Source organism: Olea europaea, unplaced genomic scaffold (assembly GCF_002742605.1).
Source record: "Olea europaea var. sylvestris unplaced genomic scaffold, O_europaea_v1 scaffold1819, whole genome shotgun sequence".
NCBI classification, from domain to species: Eukaryota; Viridiplantae; Streptophyta; class Magnoliopsida; order Lamiales; family Oleaceae; genus Olea; species Olea europaea.
The window spans coordinates 39,554-60,277 of NW_019235948.1; the positions used below are offsets into that span (position 1 = coordinate 39,554).

The window sequence follows — 20,724 nt, forward strand, 5'->3', positions numbered from 1 at the left end:
TGAACACGGTACAGGGCAACCGTTTGTGAAATCTAATCAACTGTCACCTAATCGTAAGAATGCATGCCAGTAAAACGTTTACACTTTCTACCAACGTATGAATCTCCATCAAGAATATTTACAAATCATGAACAACCATGTAGAAAATGGTTACTACATTATAGTAAGTAAGGCAACACATGAGAACGAAGATGCGAAGATATAAAATAGCAATCGAAGTCATTATAACAAAATACAGTCTATAATGTTTTCCAACTGAAAAAACAGATGTTGTGGATAATGCCGAATAATTTGAATATTTACTAGTGCATGATGCAAGTCCACTATGAAAAATAATAAAGTTACAAATTGTTTTCAGCATACAATCTTCTGAACATGCCACTAACATATAAACCATAAGTTTGCATCCACAAAATGTCGGACAGCTAGTCTGTATGATGAACAAAAATATGAGAATTGCAATGTACACATACTACGCATCCTTTTTACCTTTATTGCGATCGAATTGTGTGAATGGTGTCTTAATGTTTGCACTAGGCATCTTTAGTTTCAACTATTGAAGTCTACGTAGGGGGATCAGCAATCTTCAACGGTTCAGCAAGGATGAGATCATCAATTGGCAAAGCATCAATAGAGATAGCAACTGTAGGTACAGTGTTTGTAGCCTTTTGTTACACTATCTGGAGCAACATCAACCGACCTCTCGAATCCAACTCCAACCGTCGACATTCTGAACATATCATCGGTCAGGCGGCCAACTGCTTCGGTTGCACCTTTTGGATGCTGTGTGTCCACTTCTGTATGTGGCGTCAAATTGTGATCGTATCAATTATGGTGGGACACATCTCCACAGCAATAGTCCTAAAATGTATCGTTCTCATCGATGAAATTGTGTCCTCCAATGCCAGTAGCCACTTCATCAAGCCTACGTCGAATCACATTGACCTCATCAGCCACATGTTGCCTCAAATCGTGCACATGGGCCCACATATCATTTTCCAAACTAGTAAATCTCGCATTCATTTCCTCCCTCAACTCGTCCAACCTGCACTCAAAGGCCTTTCTTTGTTCATTCAAGAGATATCTGATCTCATCCGAAGACACGGGCCTCAAAGGTGCTCGGTGGCACGAGGTAGAAGAAGATGGTCGGTTGACGATCGAGTCGCCATGGTCTTCATCTCTACCTTCAGTGGGATGCAAATCTTTGAGACGAAGTCCACTTGTGTTGCCTCTTCGAGACTTTGTCGTTGATTGTTGTTCACATTGTGCATAACTTCACCTTCTGGTGGGCAATCCTGCATTTCTATTGTCTGAGCAATGAGATTGTCTAGAGCTTGGTCTATTTTGTCTGGTAAAGCAACCAACCCAATAATATATGGCTACAATTCTTCTGCAGCAGTAGCGCGCAGCGTCGTCCATAAGTGCACCTATAAGGGAAAGACAAAATCGTCAAAATGAGATATTAATCATTCTGAAATTGTAACAGGAATTTTATATGCAAGATGCTCACATGTGTTTTCTTGAAGAAGTTTGAATATATTCTGGACTGCAGTTGTCTTGTGACAGTCCATCGCAACATCCTCGAAATATCGTCACCTGTCTTTGTCGCAAATCGAGCTCCCAGCTCCGGCATAGCCTCGTACCTCCACAACTTCATGACGAACAGAATGAAAGTTACTATACAGAGGGACATAACATGGGATGGAAAAAATGAAATGAAAATATGGAACATGTGTACCTGAACAGCAAGAGGGAAACCGTACAACGTCTAAAACATTCGGTCACAATTGTGGACCTTTGCTAGGTCTGCCTTTCTCACCCATCCACCGAGAAGTTATTTGACAAGAAGTTTGAAACACTGTCCCCATGAGTAGGCATTGAAGAAATCCAAATCATCCACAATGAAGAGAGTTTCGGGATGTATCCTCATATTTGGGTCTCTACAATTGAAGACCCCTTCAATAATCACTGCCAACCGAAGTTTGTAACGATCATTATGTTGGGTATATTTTAGAAAAACGTTCTCCATGTCAGTACACGTTACCCAGTCTTTACGGATAAATAGTTTGTCCCATAGCCGGGTTTTTCCTAGGATGTTGTCTATCACCTTTCGGTACTTCATCACACTTCAACCCATTGATTAATGCAAACTCCGGCTGTTCGAATCATGCAAACCTTTGGTTCACCTTGAACCAAACCTCAAAACTTTTGTTAGAAAACACCGATCAACTATTCACCATTTGTGAATTAATTGCCCAGACAGTTTCAGCTCTAACAACTTGGCAACATGTCCTATGCAACTTTCCTTGAATATATGCTTTTGTTGTGCATCGAGTTTGTCGAGGACAATTGTTATATATTTCATGTTGCTGACTTGTGAAACCTACGTCGGGACGCTTTTCCTCTGGTACTTTGAATCGGTGTGAAAAAGTCATCTACATATAACCAAAAACACAAAAAAGTATTAGGAGAATATACAAAAAAAAAAAAAAACCCTAAGAAACGATAACAGAAAAAAATAAAAATCAAGTAACCATTCAAGATACTTGCTATCTGATCGAATAGGTACTCATAAAGCATAGTGTGCAAGGTACTCATAAAGTATATTGTACAAATTCAACGGAATACAATACATTAAAATTAGAATTACCTTCGAAATGATGACTAAGATCTATGAATACATTAGCACCTAATGTGTGATCACAAAGTTCAATTTCAATTTTATTTTTCTTTTAAAGATAGTATGGGAAGTGTTTGTAGATGTGTGCTGTATTCATGTGTATGTGTGTAACACAATAAAGTAAATATTAATGTTTACAACTTACTCATTTTCCATGCATTTAGCCTTTAACTTAAAAATGAAGATAAGATGTCAATTCTCATGTATTCGAAATCAACTGTTCATCGTGCACAAACTAATCTACACATTAATAGTGCAGTTACATCATAAAACTATGAATCTGCTCTTGTACGAAACAATGTTACTAACTTGTCATTTGATGTGATGGTTTAAACCCCAACTAAAAAGGAATCTTGTAAGAAGAGAAATTAATTCGTCTGTTAAATAATCTATGCATGTCTATATGAGGCGAGGTTAATGGCTTTGAATTTGAGTCAACAATTTTGGCTACGTTAAAGTGATGAATAAACATGTACAATAAACATGTACAACAGCCCATATAATATACTTTACACACATATTTGGAGGCAGCCAAGAACATATTATACATACACGCCTACGAAAAATGAGGGGGCAACCAATATTTCACATTTTTACACACTCATTGTAGGCTGGAAAATGATGATTACATGTATACATAAGAGAGTCCCCTTGAAAGCAAAACATTGGCCGACTACCGTTATTTTATATAGATATACACGCAAAAATAGGAATAAACATGTACAACAGCCCATATAATATACTTTACACACATATTTGGAGGCAGCCAAGAACATATTATACATACACGCCTACGAAAAATGAGGGGGCAACCAATATTTCACATTTTTACACACTCATTGTAGGCTGGAAAATGATGATTACATGTATACATAAGAGAGTCCCCTTGAAAGCAAAACATTGGCCGACTACCGTTATTTTATATAGATATACACGCAAAAATAGAGCAAAATAAGAAGAAAACAAAGGTTGTTGCTGCCGATAGCTGTTCGGGGAGAAACACGGAGCCAATAAACATGCCAAGAATTGCCTACGGTCTTTATTATCTATACATATACATAGAAAATCAAAACACTGGATGAGAGATGTATACATGTACAGAAGGAATTTATTGGGTTACATACATGAACATGAAATTAAGTTTATACACCAAGTTTTGAGCTAATTAATTAACATATACACATATATAAAACATAATAATGAGAAGCTTACTAAACCCTAACTAAAATCTGCAACTATCAAAAATCAAATACAACATTGTAAAATCAAATAAGATGAAATACATATTAAAATTACAACACAAACAATAAAAAAAGACCAAAAAAAGATGTATCTATGTAAAGTTACCTTATTGAAAGTAACTAAGGAAGACAGAAGAATCTTCTTCGACTTACAATTAGGAGAGCAATTAGGGGATGAACAGAAAGGTTAAGGTGCAGCGGCTCTTCATTTCCAATTAAATCAGTAAATTTTAGCTTTGTATTTCTGGGTTTCTAAGTTGAGAGGGAGGATTTCACAGTTGGATTCAAATTAAATGAAGAATAGGAATAGAGTTTTATGTTTTCGTACGAGTTTGATTCATGAATGGACCTGTCCAATTTTTTATTTCAAATGACCCGACAAACGTATTTAATGTGATTGACATTTGTATTTTTTGAAACAAGTAGAATATGTTGCGTGTCTTAATTTTATTGGCAATAGAATTCTTAATGATGGGACAACATTTGAATACTACTTTGGAATTAAGGGCACTCTCGTCCAAATAATTGAAAAATGGACGTTGCGAAATTTTGGACATTATGTCCATGTAAAAATGGACATTTAAGGCAATTTCCTCAAATTTAATAAAATTTGGACTGCTATTTCCATCCACACTTTTTATAAATACATCCCACACTAAGTTAATCCCTAATAAAATTTTAAAATTAAAAAAAATACTATTAACATCCACGTCATTTCCAATTTTGCCCTTATTAAATCCATTCATTTAAATATTATATATCCACGTGAATTTTATATATTTATTCTACTTTAAATACATTCCTAACACTATAAATTCATACAATTTCTAAAACCATAAACTCTTTCAAAACAAATGAATGAAATAAGAACAAAACAAGGGATATTTAAAATGAGATAAAATAATTATAATTGAATTACAAACAATAATCGTTTCTGGCATTTATGATTGGCAAACTCATCATTATATCTGAGACTTTTTTTTTAGCCCAAAGAAGGCAATTTTATTATTAAAGCAATCATACAAATGATAACTTTGCCGGATCATCCGTAGGTGAATTTCAAATTTCTATATGAGTAAGCTTAGAATAATATTAAAACTTAAAAATAAAACAAAAAACAAAAGTCAAAAGACAAAAGACAAACTCTAGTTTCCCAAATCCCAATGTTCCCCCTACCTGGTCTCCCTCATTCATTCTTCTCCGACAACAAGGTGTTGCTCGCCGTGTCACTGGATAAAACCAAGACATGTTCTTCCTCCTCAAACAGCCACCCCACGCCCACAAAAAATAAAAACCCATCACCCTACAGCCATGTCCAAACACAACCTAAAATCATCAGTCACCCGCCATCATTTGATTTTGAAAAAATTGGACAAGAAGAATGAGAAAATAAAGAAGAACAACAAAAGATCTGCTGGGGTTTGTTGGTAAATCCTAGAACTGAACAGTAGCCGGCTGCCAATTATAATTTGCCGTCTAGCAGAATATAATTTTGATGATTTGGGTAGAATTAAAGTAATTGATTCAACAAATTAGTGTGTATTTCAGTATTACTTATGTCTATTTAAGTAAATTTATATATGACTTAAAATATTGTAAAATTTTATTTTTAAAAGTAGATATACTTGTAAAAAGCATGAATGTAAATAGAGCTACTCAGAAAGAATCATTGCATAGTAAAATGACCTATTAGTAAATCAATTTACAACATTGTTCATGCTGGCAAGCTAGGTATTACGTCTATAACCCTAATACCCCCAAAGGGAAAACCTAAGCGTCGTCAACTGGACTGCTATCCCACTTGGAAGCAGATTCCCCTCTACCTGCGCATCTCCAAATTCCCAACCCAGCACTATATTTATTTTTATTTTCTGAATTTTTGTGCTGATCTCTCCGGAACGCCGTTCCGTTAATTGCACCCGTTAAGCGACCAGAATTCTTCAGAACTGTTTTTCCTGAATGGCGTCCAAATTCGGGTTAGCGGGTGGCATTCCGGAGCGGCGGGTCCGACCCATTTGGGATGCCATCGATTCTCGCCAGTTCAAGAACGCCCTCAAGCACTCCGCCACCCTTCTCTCCAAATACCCAAATTCTCCTTATGCTCTTGTAAGTTTGTCAGCCCGTCCCCCGCTTATTTTTCTTTTTAATTTCATTTTCTTCAGTATTTATTTGGGATAGGTAAACGTGAATGTTGGTGATCAGTATTCATATTACGGTTGCAATGCGTGCAGGCTTTGAAGGCTCTGATATTGGAAAGAATGGGCAAAAATGACGAAGCGCTTTCTGTTTGTTTAAATGCCAAAGAGATTTTATTCACCAATGACTCCAGCATCATAGATGATCTCACTCTTAGCACTTTACAGATTGTTTTCCAGCGCCTAGATCACTGTCCGTGTTACCTCTACTTAATTTTTGTGCTTGTTTTTCTTGGAGGAATATGCGTTTAAATATTGTTTACTATAACAGTTGATATGGCGACAAGTTGTTATGAGTATGCATGTGGCAAGTATCCCAACAATTTGGAACTAATGATGGGTCTTTTCAACTGTTACGTTCATGAATATTCTTTTGTGAAGCAGCAACAGGTGAATGACATGATGTTGCTTCCCAACATTTTTTGTATGTTACTTATATGTTAGGCTTATGGATTTCTTTAATTTTCATTTCAAAACTTTCCCTCTTGGTCGCAGATAGCTATTAAAATGTACAAGATTGTTGGTGAAGAAAGGTTCTTGCTTTGGGCTGTTTGCAGCATTCAGTTACAGGTCCTTATTGATATAAATACTATCATTCTTATGTGGATAAGATCTGTTAGAATTTGTGGCAATGATTAGTTTTCAGCATGCTTCACCCTTTGATTTGTTAAATTCAGAAATTGGAACTGGAGAGCAAACATAAAAAGTTCTTATGCCTTTTAATTCTTTTGATTTCTATTGAAATACCATCTGGCTGAATGAACATCACTGATTTTTCTGAAGACATCTTCCAAGGCTTTACAAAATAGAAATTGCCAATTAGGAAAAGTTTAGATGCTCATCTCTTTTTAGCTCACAGTACACAAAAGAATACCCTTGAAGATAATCTTCTATGAGTTGACTGAAGAAATTGTTAGTTTGATCAATTTTGATGGAATTTTAACACCTAATATCGCGATCTATATCAGGAACGTAAGAAATTTGTGTTCGTCTTAATTGGGAGAAAGGTTCATGTTTATCAAATAGCTTGTTACACTAGGAGGAAAGCTTGTTACACTAGGAGGAATTACTTGTCCCTTGGCCACCATCAATCAGGAAAGAAGTAGTGCAAGGTTTGGGTTTATGTTTGGTTTCTGACTCACCAATTAGATGTGTATGTAAATTCTGCTATATCTTCACATTTGACCAACTATACTATGTATATCATCACTTAGTTTATGTTAAAATTCTGTATAATCGAAAGAAAAGACTCATTACAATAAAATAATTTGTACTGAATCGTTTCCCCATGAATGTGGATTGTTTCTGAACATTATTCAAGATCAAATTTCATATGAGCAATAATCAGACATCACAGAGTGTCTCAAAACATGTTCATCATTTCACTAGTACCATAGAGCAAATAAAAAGTAAACTAAAAGGAGTAGAATATCAGGAGAAGAAGAGTAGAAACAATCCTATCAAGGATTTATCGTAATAGGTAAATTATATATTCAACGAGAATAAGTTACAACATTTTTTGGAGTAGGCTTAAATTGGGCTAAAATTCTGTAGCCGAAACTCAATGCATTATGGTTTGAGTAAATTTGTATTTAAGCTTAGCCTAGCCCAATCTAGATTAATGCCTAGCACATATCGAAACTTGCCAAGCTAGAGGGTATTGGTCTAACACAGCCAGTTTCAATCCTGTTCAGCTATTATGGTTAAATTGCATTATTTACCACCGGCTCATGATCTTTATTTTACCTTTGAAGCTGATGATAGGGCATATGTTCAGAACTGTGAATGATATAATAATGACTACCATGATATCTATGTTTCTTCTGGATATATCAGTTTCCTAGATGCTTACGTATGGTATTTGAACTTGACAAGGTTTGTTGTGGCAATGGGGGAGAGAAGCTTTTACAGTTAGCTGAAGGTTTACTCAAGAAACATATATCTTCTCATAGTTTGCATGAACCAGAAGGTAAATCCTTTTTTTTTTTTTTTTCTTTTGGTACTAGTTTTAGTAGGCCATCAAAATGAGATTGGTTGCCATATTTTTTGCTAGTTCAAGTCACTAAAGCGACTGGTGGTTACTGCAGCTCTTAGTGTCTATATATCTCTGTTGGAGCAGCAATCCAAATATGGAGATGCATTAGAAATTCTTTCTGGAAATTTAGGATCTCTTATGATGATTGAAGTTGACAAATTACGCCTACAGGTATTTTCTGGACCATTCTCTTCTGATGCTTTATAGTCAATTGATCAATCTCAATAGTAGCATAAAATTGTTTTCACTAGTTTTAACTGAAAACGGGCATAATACTATTTTGGATTTTGACTAGTAATATTGTAGTTTTTTCAGTGTAAAAGAATACTGTTAATATTATATTAAGCAATCAAATATGGATTTTTTAAAATTTTAACTAGTAATAGCTATGGAAGTAACCTATTACCATTAGACGAGAATAAACCCTTAAAAAAGAAACAATTGAAGTTCCATTATGATAATTAGTCAAATATGGGACCTGTAAGCATGATTTTTTAATTTAACTTCTTGATGTTTAGACTTGTGAATATTTATTTTTGCAGAAATTTCCTTTGTTCTTTTTATCTTAAAGAAGTTTTGATCTACTGTACCATTAATTTTTCTGATCTGCTCATATTTCTAGTGGTTGCTTTGCTTCCTATTTAAACTTTATTCTGTCTTCCTTTTCTTTTCTTTTTTTTCCCCAAGATCAATCCTTTTCAAAATATGTTTTCTTTTTTCTTGCGAATTCTGCTGCTATCAGAATAACATACTATGCATTCTAGAAGGGTTCTGGTTCCATTTCAACAATTCTTACTGAATGGCAATAGGCAATACTCCTCATAGTTATACTTCCCATCTCAGTCTCAGAACACAACTGAAATACTTGTCAACCAAACCCGAGCCTGGCCAGTTTGCAGATCGTTTATATTTGCTTGCCACCTTGAATTAACTGGGTGATCCAGGCAATTTGTTTATTGGAAATTGGATCTGGAGACATGGATGCCTTTACTGGGTATGGTTCCACCTTAAAGGATAAAGCAATGAAACTCCCAACAGACAGTCTAAATGCTTAGGTTGCCTGGCTTGCTTTGGGCTACCTTATACACATATTTTCTTAGTGAACTCAACTGTTATAGCTGTGTCTTTTACATTCCTGTAGCAGTTCAATTGCTAAATATCTTCAAATATTTCAGAAAATCAAATATATTCCTGATTTGATATTTTTATCACTACTATATAAAAAGGGCTGTGTTTCACTACTGTAGAAAGAACAGTAGATTCTTCCATTTTATTTCACTGTAGCTTTTTTTTTTTTTTTTATTATATTGAGAGAAAGCAACGACGTCGTTTATCTTACGTGTTTGATACAATTACTTTGTTGCTTTTCCTCAATTTACGCAGGGTGGAGAATTATGTCATAGAGCTTTCTTTACTCTTTCTCCATTTTTACACGCTACAGTCATGCCTCTCTATTTCTCCACACTAATTCAAGAATGAAAGTGTGAATTCCATAAATATATGATTGAAAATATGTTTGAAGGAAAATAAATTTTAAAAAATGAAGACCAAACATGTTAACAAATGAATATATTTATTTTTCGAAAAATAAGTTTTTATTGCCATTTCATTTTTATCGTGAAATGATTCTAATCTTAATATTTTAGATTGTGCTTCAAAATGACATAATCAATCAAATATAATTTTTAAAATTAATTTTTATAAAGTAATATGTTTTTATGAATTTTTTTTTAGTAAAGTAATGTTATGGAGGTTCAAGCATGAGCCTCCATCATTATGGAGCTTTCTAGCTCTCAGCACCCTCGAACGTATATCTATTATTAAAGATTGATTTTATCTAAACGAAGCAGAGGCTAAGTTGTGAAAATAACAAATTTGGTATTCTAAAATGTGAGTGGGAATATTATCATCCAAAAATGTTTATCTAATATTGAGACTTTTATAGAGGGATTTGGATATATCTATATTGAAATGTACCAAGTTTCTAAAATTAAATTTTTATTGAATACTTTATTTTAATTATAGAAGTGATTTTTTTCCAATTCTAAACATATATTAACTCGCATATAATTTATGATATAGATGCGTTTTTCGCTTCTGTAATTAGAATTGATATTTGAATAGAAACTTAAAGACCGAAATTTGGTCTGGTTTTTCGTTTGGCCTTATATTTTTCTCTCCTCTTTTTAACCATACAATCTTCTAATATTATACGTGAATCAAAAATTTTTTTTTTTAACAACTCATTTTTTTTAAAAAAATATTATTCCATCGATTTTCATTTACAGAGGCCAAAGGGAAATTGGATTCGATCGAGTTAGGAATAAGAATTTCATGGGCTCTTCCATCAATACATAGTCAATAATAGACTGTTCATTTCTTCAACATATCGAATCATTACGACTTTCTTTTTCCCATCTCTAAAACCCTACGTAATCCCCATTCTCTCTTTGTAAAAATGGCTTCTGAAGAACCGTCCCAAAACCCGACAAACCCTGAAGATCAATCACAAAATGAAGAAGGAAGTGGTAAGAAATTGTCCAAAAAGGAGGCTGCAAAACTTGAACGCTTGCGCAAACGCCAAGAAGCGGCAGCGGCTGCAGCAGCTACTAATATTTCTTCCATGGCAATTGACGCTGCGGATCCATTGGCCGAAAATTACGGTGAAACCCCATTGGATGATTTGAAGTCGAAGGAAATTTCGGGCCGAAAGTGGACGGAAGTGAAGGAGTTGAACGAAGGGTTGAAGGACCAGGATGTTCTGATCCGAGGCCGGTGTCAGGCAATTCGAGCCGTAGGTAAAAAGATGGCGTTTGTTGTGGTGAGGGAACGGGGGTTTACGGTGCAGTGCATTTTGACTGTGACGCCCGATGTTGTCAGTGCCCAGATGGTGAAATTTGCCACCAGTTTGAGCAGGGAATCAATTGTTGATATCGAAGGAGTTATCTCTGTGCCTGCTACTACCATCACAGGCGCCACTCAACAGGTCCGTGTGTTTTCGTGTTTGTATTGTTGCAACTTGCAATGCAGGGACTTGAAGGAAGGAATTGGGAAAATTTTCCGCATAATTGAACTTGATATTTCACATATTCCATCAATCAGAGCTCGTTAGTTGGTGTGTGTGTGTGTGTGTGTCTTTTTTCTGCTTTTGGTTCAATTTGCCGAAGTATGTTGACACGGCAACTTTTTTAACAACATGCATGCACCGTACTGATGAGAATAATAGGGCCTGCTTGGGAGCAGTTATGAGCGATTTCTAAAGTACAATTTTGAGCGGTTTTTGTAGCTATTTTTGAAATAGTCCAATCCATGCTTTGAATAATCTGAAAGCTTTTTAGAAGAATAAATACGTATATGTCCATTAGTGAAATTGTCAATTTATATTTTGCTTGTGGGTAATTTTTGTTGCGTATAAGTTAATATTTAGCTTAAATGGTTAAAAAAAGGTTAAATATTTGCTTAAAATTTTAAGTTCGTATTTTTTTTTCCCTTATAAGAAAACTTTACCATTATAAGTTAATTTTGTACATTTTAAGTGAATTTTTTACTTATAAGTAATATTTTATATTTTATTAGTGATTTTTTGTCTCATTAGTAGTATTTTATTTTATAAACAAATTTTTTTTAAATAAAAGGAATTTTTCATCTTATAAGCAATATTTTTCTTATCAGTAATTTTTAATGATAATGTAAATTTTTTTTTTTTTTGCTTATAAATAATTTTTTCAGTTAATATATAATTTTTAACTAGGTTAATTTTGAACAAAATATGTTGGTTGGAAATAATTATTTTACTGAGGGTAAAAATTAGCAGAGAATTATGAGAAACGCCACCAATTTGGTGGGTTGAGAAAACTGGTCAAAATTACACTACACCGATTTAAAAAAAAAAAAAAAAAAAAAAAAACTACCAAGCACCGATTTTTCGTACCCCTCATGAACTGTGCTGACCAGAACTGGTCAAAATAGGTGAAAAAAAAAATCCCATGCAGGCCCTTACACGTCTGATTGTGTGTGTCATGTGGGCTCTAAATTTAGTTCTAAAAATTCTAATCTGGTGCCTACTTAACTATAGTTTAATTTCTTTATGCCAGGCGTAACTGAAATTTAAAAGTGAAATTTCGTTGGTTTGTGACTAATAATAAACACGAGTGCTAGGAATTCATTAGGATATATAATTTGAATTTTGAAATTCTCTTTAATAAACTGGAAGAGTATAAAACATTCTGCTATATGTCAAATAAAAATTCACTTGGATAAAATGTTGAACAAACTTGGTTCTATTCAATACCGTGTATGAAATAATTTATTTTTTGGTCAGTAAGGCTACTAGAATTTCAACCTATGCATAATTGTTAGTACACATGTAAAAAGGTTTTCACCTTTCAACTAAAATTTATGGGACACCAAATGATAGTTGACTAGAGAGTAATCAAATAAATATTCTCTCGTATATTGTAAGTTGTACTCTGAATGGGGCAATACCGGAATTTTTTTTTTTTTAATAAAATGTGGCTGCAAGGTGCATGAGAACCTTGAGTGAATCAGCGAGTAACAAGTGCATTTTGAATTATCTATGTATTTCTGATGAACAATGGATTGGTTTGCTGTAGGTGGAGGTGCAAGTGAGAAAACTTTATTGTGTCAACAAGGCTATTCCTACACTACCTATTAATATTGAGGATGCTGCTAGAAGTGAAGAGGAAATAGAGAAGGCTTTGAAGGTATGCTTTCTTGCAGTTTACACGTTTTTACATGTTTACCCAGGCACATGGAGGAATATATTCCCTTGTATAATGCATATTTTTCAATGTTTCTAAAACAAATTTTCCCTGTGATTCTTGTAACAAATTCACCTAGTGGATATCAATAATTAGTTGTGTTCCTGTAGTACTTGGCCTACAAGAAATTGATGGATAAATTCTTTTATATTGAGCATCTAAACTGATCTGTTTTATGATGCAGGCTGGAGAGCAACTTGTTCGTGTAAATCAGGATACACGATTGAATTTCAGGGTCCTTGACATTCGCACGCCAGCTAATCAAGGAATTTTTCGCATTCAATGTCAAGTTGAAAATGTATGTAGACTTCATTTGGGCGTTGTATGTCTTCATTTCTTTTCCATGTGCATCCTCATTTGGGGTCTTCTTGACTTGGACATATTGTCTTCTAAAACAATTATTTGTCCTTTGAACTTCCTACTCTTGATCCCAGTGCTGTAGAATATAGAATTTCCAGCAATATAATGCAGTCTTTTTTGTTCGATGTAGTTCAGTTCTGATGATATGCTATCGTGTTTATTCAGTTTTGCTGATGCTGGCAAGGGTAGCATAATATGTTTTGCCTCTTCCCATCGACATTTTTTTACTTCTGTTTTTAATGATATTTTTGGAAAGAAATTGCTTGCATATATTGTTTGAATTTGCTTTTTTCAAGTGTTGAGGGTATCTAGAAATGGCTGCTGTTGCCAAAAATTTCGGTCATTTCATGAATGTGAAACTTATTGAATCAATGTTATAATCATTGCAAAATTGTACCTTCTGAGCCTTAATTCTATTTCATGTTCGTTCAGATATTTAGGCAGTTTTTACTGTCTGAAGGTTTTGTTGGTATCCACACGCCAAAATTGATAGCAGGCTCTAGTGAAGGTGGTTCAGCTGTTTTTAAACTCGATTACAAGGGGCAACCTGCATGTCTGGCACAGTCACCTCAGCTTCACAAACAAATGGCAATTTGTGGTGATTTTGGCCGTGTTTTTGAAATTGGTCCTGTATTTAGGGCAGAAGATTCTTTTACACACAGACATTTGTGTGAATTCACTGGTCTTGATGTTGAAATGGAGATCAAGGAGCACTATTCAGAGGTATGCATAATTAGCATAGAAGTTTTGAGTACTTGAAGTAAACTTTCTTTGTAACTTCCTGATCTTACTCATGCAGGTAATGGATATTGTTGACCGCTTATTTGTTACCATGTTTGACAGTTTGAATGATACTTGTCGAAAGGAGCTTGAGGCCATCAATGCACAATACCGTTTTAAGCCATTGAAGGTCATTGCTACTCATTTTACATGATTTGCGATCTTTATTTTTGTGAAAGAAGTTGTTATGGATCCCCACACAGATACCGATTAAGAAATGTCAATTTTTTTGCTTTGATACTAAATTACTAATTCCTGCCTTTGATTGGGTATGCAGTACTTGCGAAAGACCTTGCGGCTTACCTTTGAAGAAGGGATTCGGATGCTGAAGGTAGGAGAAATGAAATTTTCATCTTTTTCCGTGAAGAACTATTTCTTCTGATGAGACTACTCTGTTTGTTTTAAAGAAAAAAACAAGAGAATATAAAAGAAAGAATTTTCTGCTAAATAAATTATAAAAAGTTTAAAGAGGCTATCGAGCTGTTTTGCCTCTGTGAAGCAAGGCCCAACTCTCGATAAGCCTCTATAAGAACTAATGAAATAATTCAGAAAGTTGCTTCTGTGCTTGTGATAAACCATCTAAATCATTTCAACAAAGTCAATTGCAACACTGAATTTACAATGGGTCAAGAACTGACCAACTATTGAATAAAAATGTATGCTTGCTATGAATTTGGAAGAAAAGAAATCTAGAGAAAGAAAACAAAACACAACAATGAAATGAAAATTGAAACAACAAACTGAAGTTAGACTTGAGAGAGGGGCTCATCACACTCAAGTTCTTGCATTCTCCTCTGCTCACAAATACTTTTTTCCTAGTTTTCCATGGTTATATTGTTTTTAAAATAGCGAAATAAATCTTAAAATCAAACATTATAAGAAAACCAACCAAAGAATTTAGACCAGTAACAAAAAGTCCAAAAATGGAACCAGAGGTGCTCACCCACGCTGCACTGACTCTGAGCCTCAAGAAAGTCGAGATATAAGTGACTGATTCCTTTTATTATTATTATTATTATTAATTTTTTTTTTCACTTTCTTTAAATACAATTTGATAATTAAATCTGGCAAGTGGTAGGGTCAGAAAAGGGGTGGTTGGACGACTTTGTGGTAGTCTTTCTGATATCTTTTTCTGTTTGATATGTTGTACGATTTATCCTTTTTTTGAAGAATTTCCAGTCGAAGAGGAGGTAATTACTGAAGCTAACAATCGTGGACCATGAAAAGCATACTGGACAATTTTGAAGCACCCCTATAAGTAGATTTTGTTAGGTCAATGATGATCACGTGGAATTTGTGTTCTAGAAGATTATAACTTGCAAATGGTTTTTTTCCCTTTTTTCCCAGTGTCATTGTTCAGTAGTCGTAGTAGTAATAATAATAATTATAATTATTTCTATGTGCTGAAATAGTCTTGTCCATATTCAGTAGTAGTAGTAGTAGTAGTAGTAACAATAATAATAATAATAATAATAATAATAATAATAATAATAATAATAATAATAATTTCCATGTGCTGAAATAGTCTGTCCTGCAATGTAGATAATATGCTATGATAGCTCCAGGTCCATCTCATATTTTAGATACATATCTTGAGAAAAATCACTGTTTTTATTGTGTTTATGAACTCTTTGCGCAGGAAGCTGGTGTTGAAATTGATCCTCTTGGAGATCTTAACATGGAATCAGAGAGAAAATTGGGCCAGCTTGTTCTTGAGAAGTATGTTGATTTCATCAATATTTTTGCTAATTTTCCCTTTTGCATTTTTGGTTCACATCTCTGACTAATAATGAGATTGTTGGACATGATTTTAATTTCACTTTTATGATCATAGGTATGATACAGAGTTCTACATTCTTCACCGCTAATGATTTTAATTCTACTTTTATGATCATAGGTATGACACAGAGTTCTACATTCTTCACCGCTATCCTTTGGCTGTGAGACCCTTCTATACCATGCCTTGTTACGAGAATCCGCTTTATAGTAACTCATTTGATGTTTTTATTCGAGGTGAGCATCAAGCCCTTCTATGTAACATGAGACGCCATTGTGCATTCTTAGACAGAATATAATTTGAAAAGGAAAGCTTTTGAGCATTGGACATATGTTAACCTCTGAAATTAATAAATTGAGAAGACATATATGACTTAACAAATTTGTCTAGTTTGAACTCACTCGTGCGCACAATGCAAATAAGACTAGTATTGAAGGTATCCATTCCACTATTTTATGGCAATCGTGGTTTTGGGCCAAATTACCTTTTTTTTTTTTTCAGTTTTAATTGCAATGTTGGGTAACTAATGTTTCATAAATCTCCAGGCAACCCAACACCTTTACTAATTGCTTTAAATTGCATAATGGGGCCAGATTTTCCCAATCCCTAATTGCAAAACATCGAACAATTTTTCTCTAGTGAGGACCTGGCTTACTGGTTCTATTTTTGTCAATTGCAACTGTTTTATGATGGCTGAGATGCTATTCAAGTTGTTTAACGGTTGTGCTGTTCAAATCTGTTCATGTTTGTGCACACCATTGTATTTAGATTGAAGTTGTATTGAATTTAAGTCCACTTTGTACAAGGATAAGGATAATACAATTACAATCGAATCTTGACCGTCCCGTAAGTTTGTGTACGAGTTAAGTTCTATCCTATTATTTGAATATGTTTATAGGTTATTTTGTTCCTCGTTTTTCTTTCTTTTACTTGGAATTTTCAATTTTACGTTCTGTTGCAGCTAACCGCAAAGAAATCCTACTAAGGATATCAATTAGAGCAACCTCACCATTATATATTATTTTAACTGTGAAGTTTCTAATTTTTGTTAATATTTATAAGTTTACATAAAACCGAATACAAAATATAAATCATGTAACCATGCCATAAAGTTGCACTTGAGCTAAAAATAACATGGATGTGTTATTTTTCCGGATATTTGCTGTTTCTGAAACTCGAATAACGATAAGGTTGAAATAATATCGTGTTATTCTATAAAAATTGCTCTCTTGGAAATACTTTCCTAAATATTTTCTTGTGTTTCTGTTTGGACAAAGGAAGAAAAAAGCTCTATATCTGAGAAGTGCTAGGATTTTATTTATTTATTTATTTATTTTTTCCTCAGTACTAATATGAGATCTAATACAATGTGTTACTGAATTATTAGGCGAGGAAATTATTTCAGGAGCTCAGCGTGTCCATGTGCCTGAGTACTTGACAGAACGTGCACAAGCATGTGGAATCGATGTCAAGACAATATCTACATATATCGATTCCTTCAGGTACTCTTTTCACTCGCTCTTTCTTGGTTTCAAGATTTTTATTATTGGAGTAGCCATGTTTCCTTTTGATTGCAAATGTAGCCTATGTTTCCCAGGTTTATAAATTGTTTATAAACACTCAAGTCACTTTTTATTCACATATCCGCCACTCATTTCTATCTTTTAACTCATTATAAACACTTCCAAAACATGCTTTAAAACATTGTCGTTAGCCTTCTCTGGGCTTACATTATTTAACTGAATGCTAAGAGATAAGCCTTTTTGTACTGAAGTATGAAGGTTATATAATTGATTTTAGTGAGATGAGCATTTGAATTATGCACTCACTGTCTTCAAATGCAAAATTAACTGATTCTCGCTAAAGAAAACAGAACTAGAAATCATGTACAATGCTGGCTGCCATCTTTTAAGCTGACTAGAGAAAGATTAGTTGATTTTGGAATTGGAAGTTAGTGTTGAAAGTTGTTTCCTCATTTCATTTTTCATCTGTGCATCATATTTTCTCCTTGATTATCTATCATTTGCAGTATTCTTACTTTAAATGTATAATTTCCTGTAAAATTATAGCTATTTCTGCTATTCGTTAGCTTACTAGTAACGCTGAGAAATCTGAATTTGTGGTTGGCTTGCTGAAGGTACGGCGCACCACCTCATGGTGGGTTTGGAGTGGGATTAGAGCGCGTGGTGATGCTATTCTGTGCTCTGAATAACATCCGCAAATCTTCACTTTTCCCACGCGATCCACAAAGGATTGCCCCTTGATCATTGTCATAGATTTGTTGATGTTATTTTTCACCTGAAAACAGATAAAATTATTATTACTAAGAAGCGGAAGAAGAATACAAATACATTACAGTTTTTTCGCCGTCTCTCTCTGTATTGGGGTGCTAACGTGCATGTTGTCTTCTCTTCATTTGGTTCAGTATTTGTCTTCTCTTCATTTGGTTCAGTATTTACTTGAGATGAAGTTATATAAATACTGCTTTTGTCATGTCATTGCAGCCAATTCCAATTTAGAGCACATTACACACTAGAGGTATACACTGACATTTTATCTATTTCAAATTATTGTTGAATAATATTTTTAATCCTCATTTCTCTTTTATCTCATTATTAAGTTTCTAAATTTGAATGTGAAAATTGTTTTTGGCTGAAATAAATATAGCTAAACTTATCTAATAATATTTGGATAAAATTATATTTTTTTTTCTTTGAACTTTATTGTTTTTGTACTAGTAATAATTATTCCATATTAAGTCCTTATTTGACAATTATTATTTGGGAAAAATAATGTTTTGAATAATAATTTTCAAGAGAATGTATAGTTAAAAAGTAGGGAAAAATTTTGTATTTACATGTAAAATATTTTATTGTGTGAATATGTGGTTGAAAATAAGCATACAGATAAAAGAGTTTTCAAATAATGATTGTCAATCAGCGGCTAAATGGGATGGCAACGGGGACCAATCACGAATACCAAAAATAAGATAAAGAATGACAATATATGAGAATGGTTGTTACTTCCTTTTCGTTAAAATTTTAGATCAATCTTTACTGAGGTAAATTTTGAAAAATTCATTGAATGGAGTTATTTGTGAAAAAAAGTATAGTTATATGATCAAAATATGGAAAAATTAGCAGATCCTCTTTTTTGCGCCGATACTGTTGCAAGACTGGTACTCGGCGGCTCACGAGCAACATATAGACAAGTTAAAATTTCGTTTAAATTCCAACACCCCAAGCATCGATATAATAATTTGATGAGAATACAATATGATTGATGAACACAAATCATAGTAGAACTATTACTCTCAACTTATCTACTCTGTTTTCACAAATGGTTGTGTCATTTCATGTGACATGCATTTAAAAAAACTCGCTGCAGAATTATATGATATGCATTTGGGGCTGTTATTGAGAAGGGAGTTAGTTATCATCCCGTTGTAACTATATCACTCTATTAGGTATGTTTTGGAGGGATGTGTGGTTCCCAATATGTGGTTGTACAAGGATTTTTATTTTTTAAAAAAATTTATTTTCATGTTGGTTAAATTCAAATTACAGTGGAAACCCTCGAAAGTTTCCTAAAATCATTTAGTCGAGGAATAACGGTTGGTGGTGGAAATAATATTGGCGCATGTCATATTTTAGGTCCACTAGGATGATTCACAATAGATCATGTCAATTGGTATCAGAGCATGATATTAAAATCAATGACTAATACTATTCAGCACTGCATTTGTTTAGATGACTACACTTTATACGTTCAATTAAATGAATCATGTAACTTTGCAGTTAATGAAACTATCATTTAATGTTACGTAATTATCACCTAGATTGGTGCTTAATGCCAATAATGATGAATATCATTACTTAAAATCTATACTTTGCATGACATGTATATTGATTTTTCAACGTGTCATGTATATTTGTAGGTGAACCAAGTGCCGTCATGGTGACACAACTCGCAGGCGCCACTATCCATTACTTCAAACTCAAAATGCCCATGAATGAGAAAATACTAGGGAAGCCAATAAGGTTGAATAGTAAGTTCACCTGACCTTTGTACAGCTAGTCCAGAGTGATGATGTTGAGAATGACCAATTTCTAATGCTATTGCTTCCATTCCACCTAATCCAGATAACAATATTGAAAGAGCGTTTAATTGGGGGGAAAATCTTTTGAGGACACAACTAATCCGCTCAATGCCGATATCAGAACAAAACTAGTTGTGAAGTGACACGAGTGCAATAGCTTCCATTTTTTTTTTATGATCAACGTGAAGACCAAACTAGAATCATCGTAAAGATCGCAAACTCAATCGGATGTAATTCAAATTATTCTCAAAGTATAGACAATGGAAATGATTGCTATGGAATCAACATTGATGATCTTTTAGCTCACGAAGCACAAAAATGAGTAAATGAACCCAATTATTTGGATGAATTACTTTCTTCCAGTGCCCAAAAATCAAAAGACATTATATTCAAAATGTGTCTACCGCCTAATAAATTATTTCTTCCTGCTTTACCATCTCTTAAGAAATAAAGTTGGAATTATTATGATGGTATCAAGAATTTTCAAAAGGTGACTTAAAGTTGATTTCAACATCACAAAAAATAAATAAATGGCCAACCAAGGCTAAATCAAGCATCACTAATAACAAGAAAAAAGAGCACAGAAATACACAAGTTAGCACATAAATACAAGACTTGTAATGAACTCAAAACTGGCAAGAGAAATATACTCAAAGGTGCCGGCCAAAACAGCTAATGGTTAATAGACTTTGACAATCTCACCACACCCATTTCCTTCTTTTGTCTTCGACCATATTTTGGCATATTGCCTCTTAGTATTTCATCATTTTCTGGAA

General features: G+C 33.9%; 2 protein-coding genes across 2 annotated transcripts; both read left to right on the top strand.

Annotated features, from left to right (window-relative positions):
- Nucleotides 1–5,631: 5,631 nt before the first annotated feature.
- On the top strand, nucleotides 5,632–9,452 carry LOC111378481 (N-terminal acetyltransferase B complex auxiliary subunit NAA25-like). The gene is made up of 7 exons (XM_023001688.1): nucleotides 5,632–6,027; nucleotides 6,153–6,309; nucleotides 6,388–6,506; nucleotides 6,612–6,686; nucleotides 7,992–8,085; nucleotides 8,204–8,322; nucleotides 8,995–9,452. The coding sequence occupies exons 1-7, from the start codon at nucleotides 5,881–5,883 to the stop codon at nucleotides 9,088–9,090; spliced, it is 807 nt and encodes a 268-aa protein (XP_022857456.1). The 5' UTR covers nucleotides 5,632–5,880; the 3' UTR covers nucleotides 9,091–9,452.
- Nucleotides 9,453–10,520: 1,068 nt separating this feature from the next.
- LOC111378482 (aspartate--tRNA ligase 2, cytoplasmic-like) lies at nucleotides 10,521–18,342 on the top strand. The gene is made up of 10 exons (XM_023001689.1): nucleotides 10,521–11,137; nucleotides 12,765–12,875; nucleotides 13,117–13,230; nucleotides 13,725–14,015; nucleotides 14,092–14,202; nucleotides 14,350–14,403; nucleotides 15,712–15,791; nucleotides 15,970–16,085; nucleotides 17,237–17,351; nucleotides 17,987–18,342. Exons 1-10 carry the CDS (start codon nucleotides 10,610–10,612, stop codon nucleotides 18,111–18,113), a joined length of 1,647 nt encoding a protein of 548 aa, XP_022857457.1. The 5' UTR covers nucleotides 10,521–10,609; the 3' UTR covers nucleotides 18,114–18,342.
- The last annotated feature ends 2,382 nt before the right edge of the window (nucleotides 18,343–20,724 follow it).

Excerpts from the sequence above, each read along its gene's own strand:
- LOC111378481 (XM_023001688.1), top strand. The coding sequence starts at position 5,881 with ATGGCGTCCAAATTCGGGTTAGCGGGTGGCATTCCGGAGCGGCGGGTC. Across the intron at positions 6,310-6,387 it reads TTTCCAGCGCCTAGATCACT|TTGATATGGCGACAAGTTGT; the intron begins GTCCGTGTTACC and ends TTACTATAACAG. Across the intron at positions 8,323-8,994 it reads TTGACAAATTACGCCTACAG|TCTCAGAACACAACTGAAAT; the intron begins GTATTTTCTGGA and ends TTCCCATCTCAG.
- LOC111378482 (XM_023001689.1), top strand. The coding sequence starts at position 10,610 with ATGGCTTCTGAAGAACCGTCCCAAAACCCGACAAACCCTGAAGATCAA. Across the intron at positions 12,876-13,116 it reads AAATAGAGAAGGCTTTGAAG|GCTGGAGAGCAACTTGTTCG; the intron begins GTATGCTTTCTT and ends TTTATGATGCAG. Across the intron at positions 15,792-15,969 it reads GGCCAGCTTGTTCTTGAGAA|GTATGACACAGAGTTCTACA; the intron begins GTATGTTGATTT and ends TTATGATCATAG.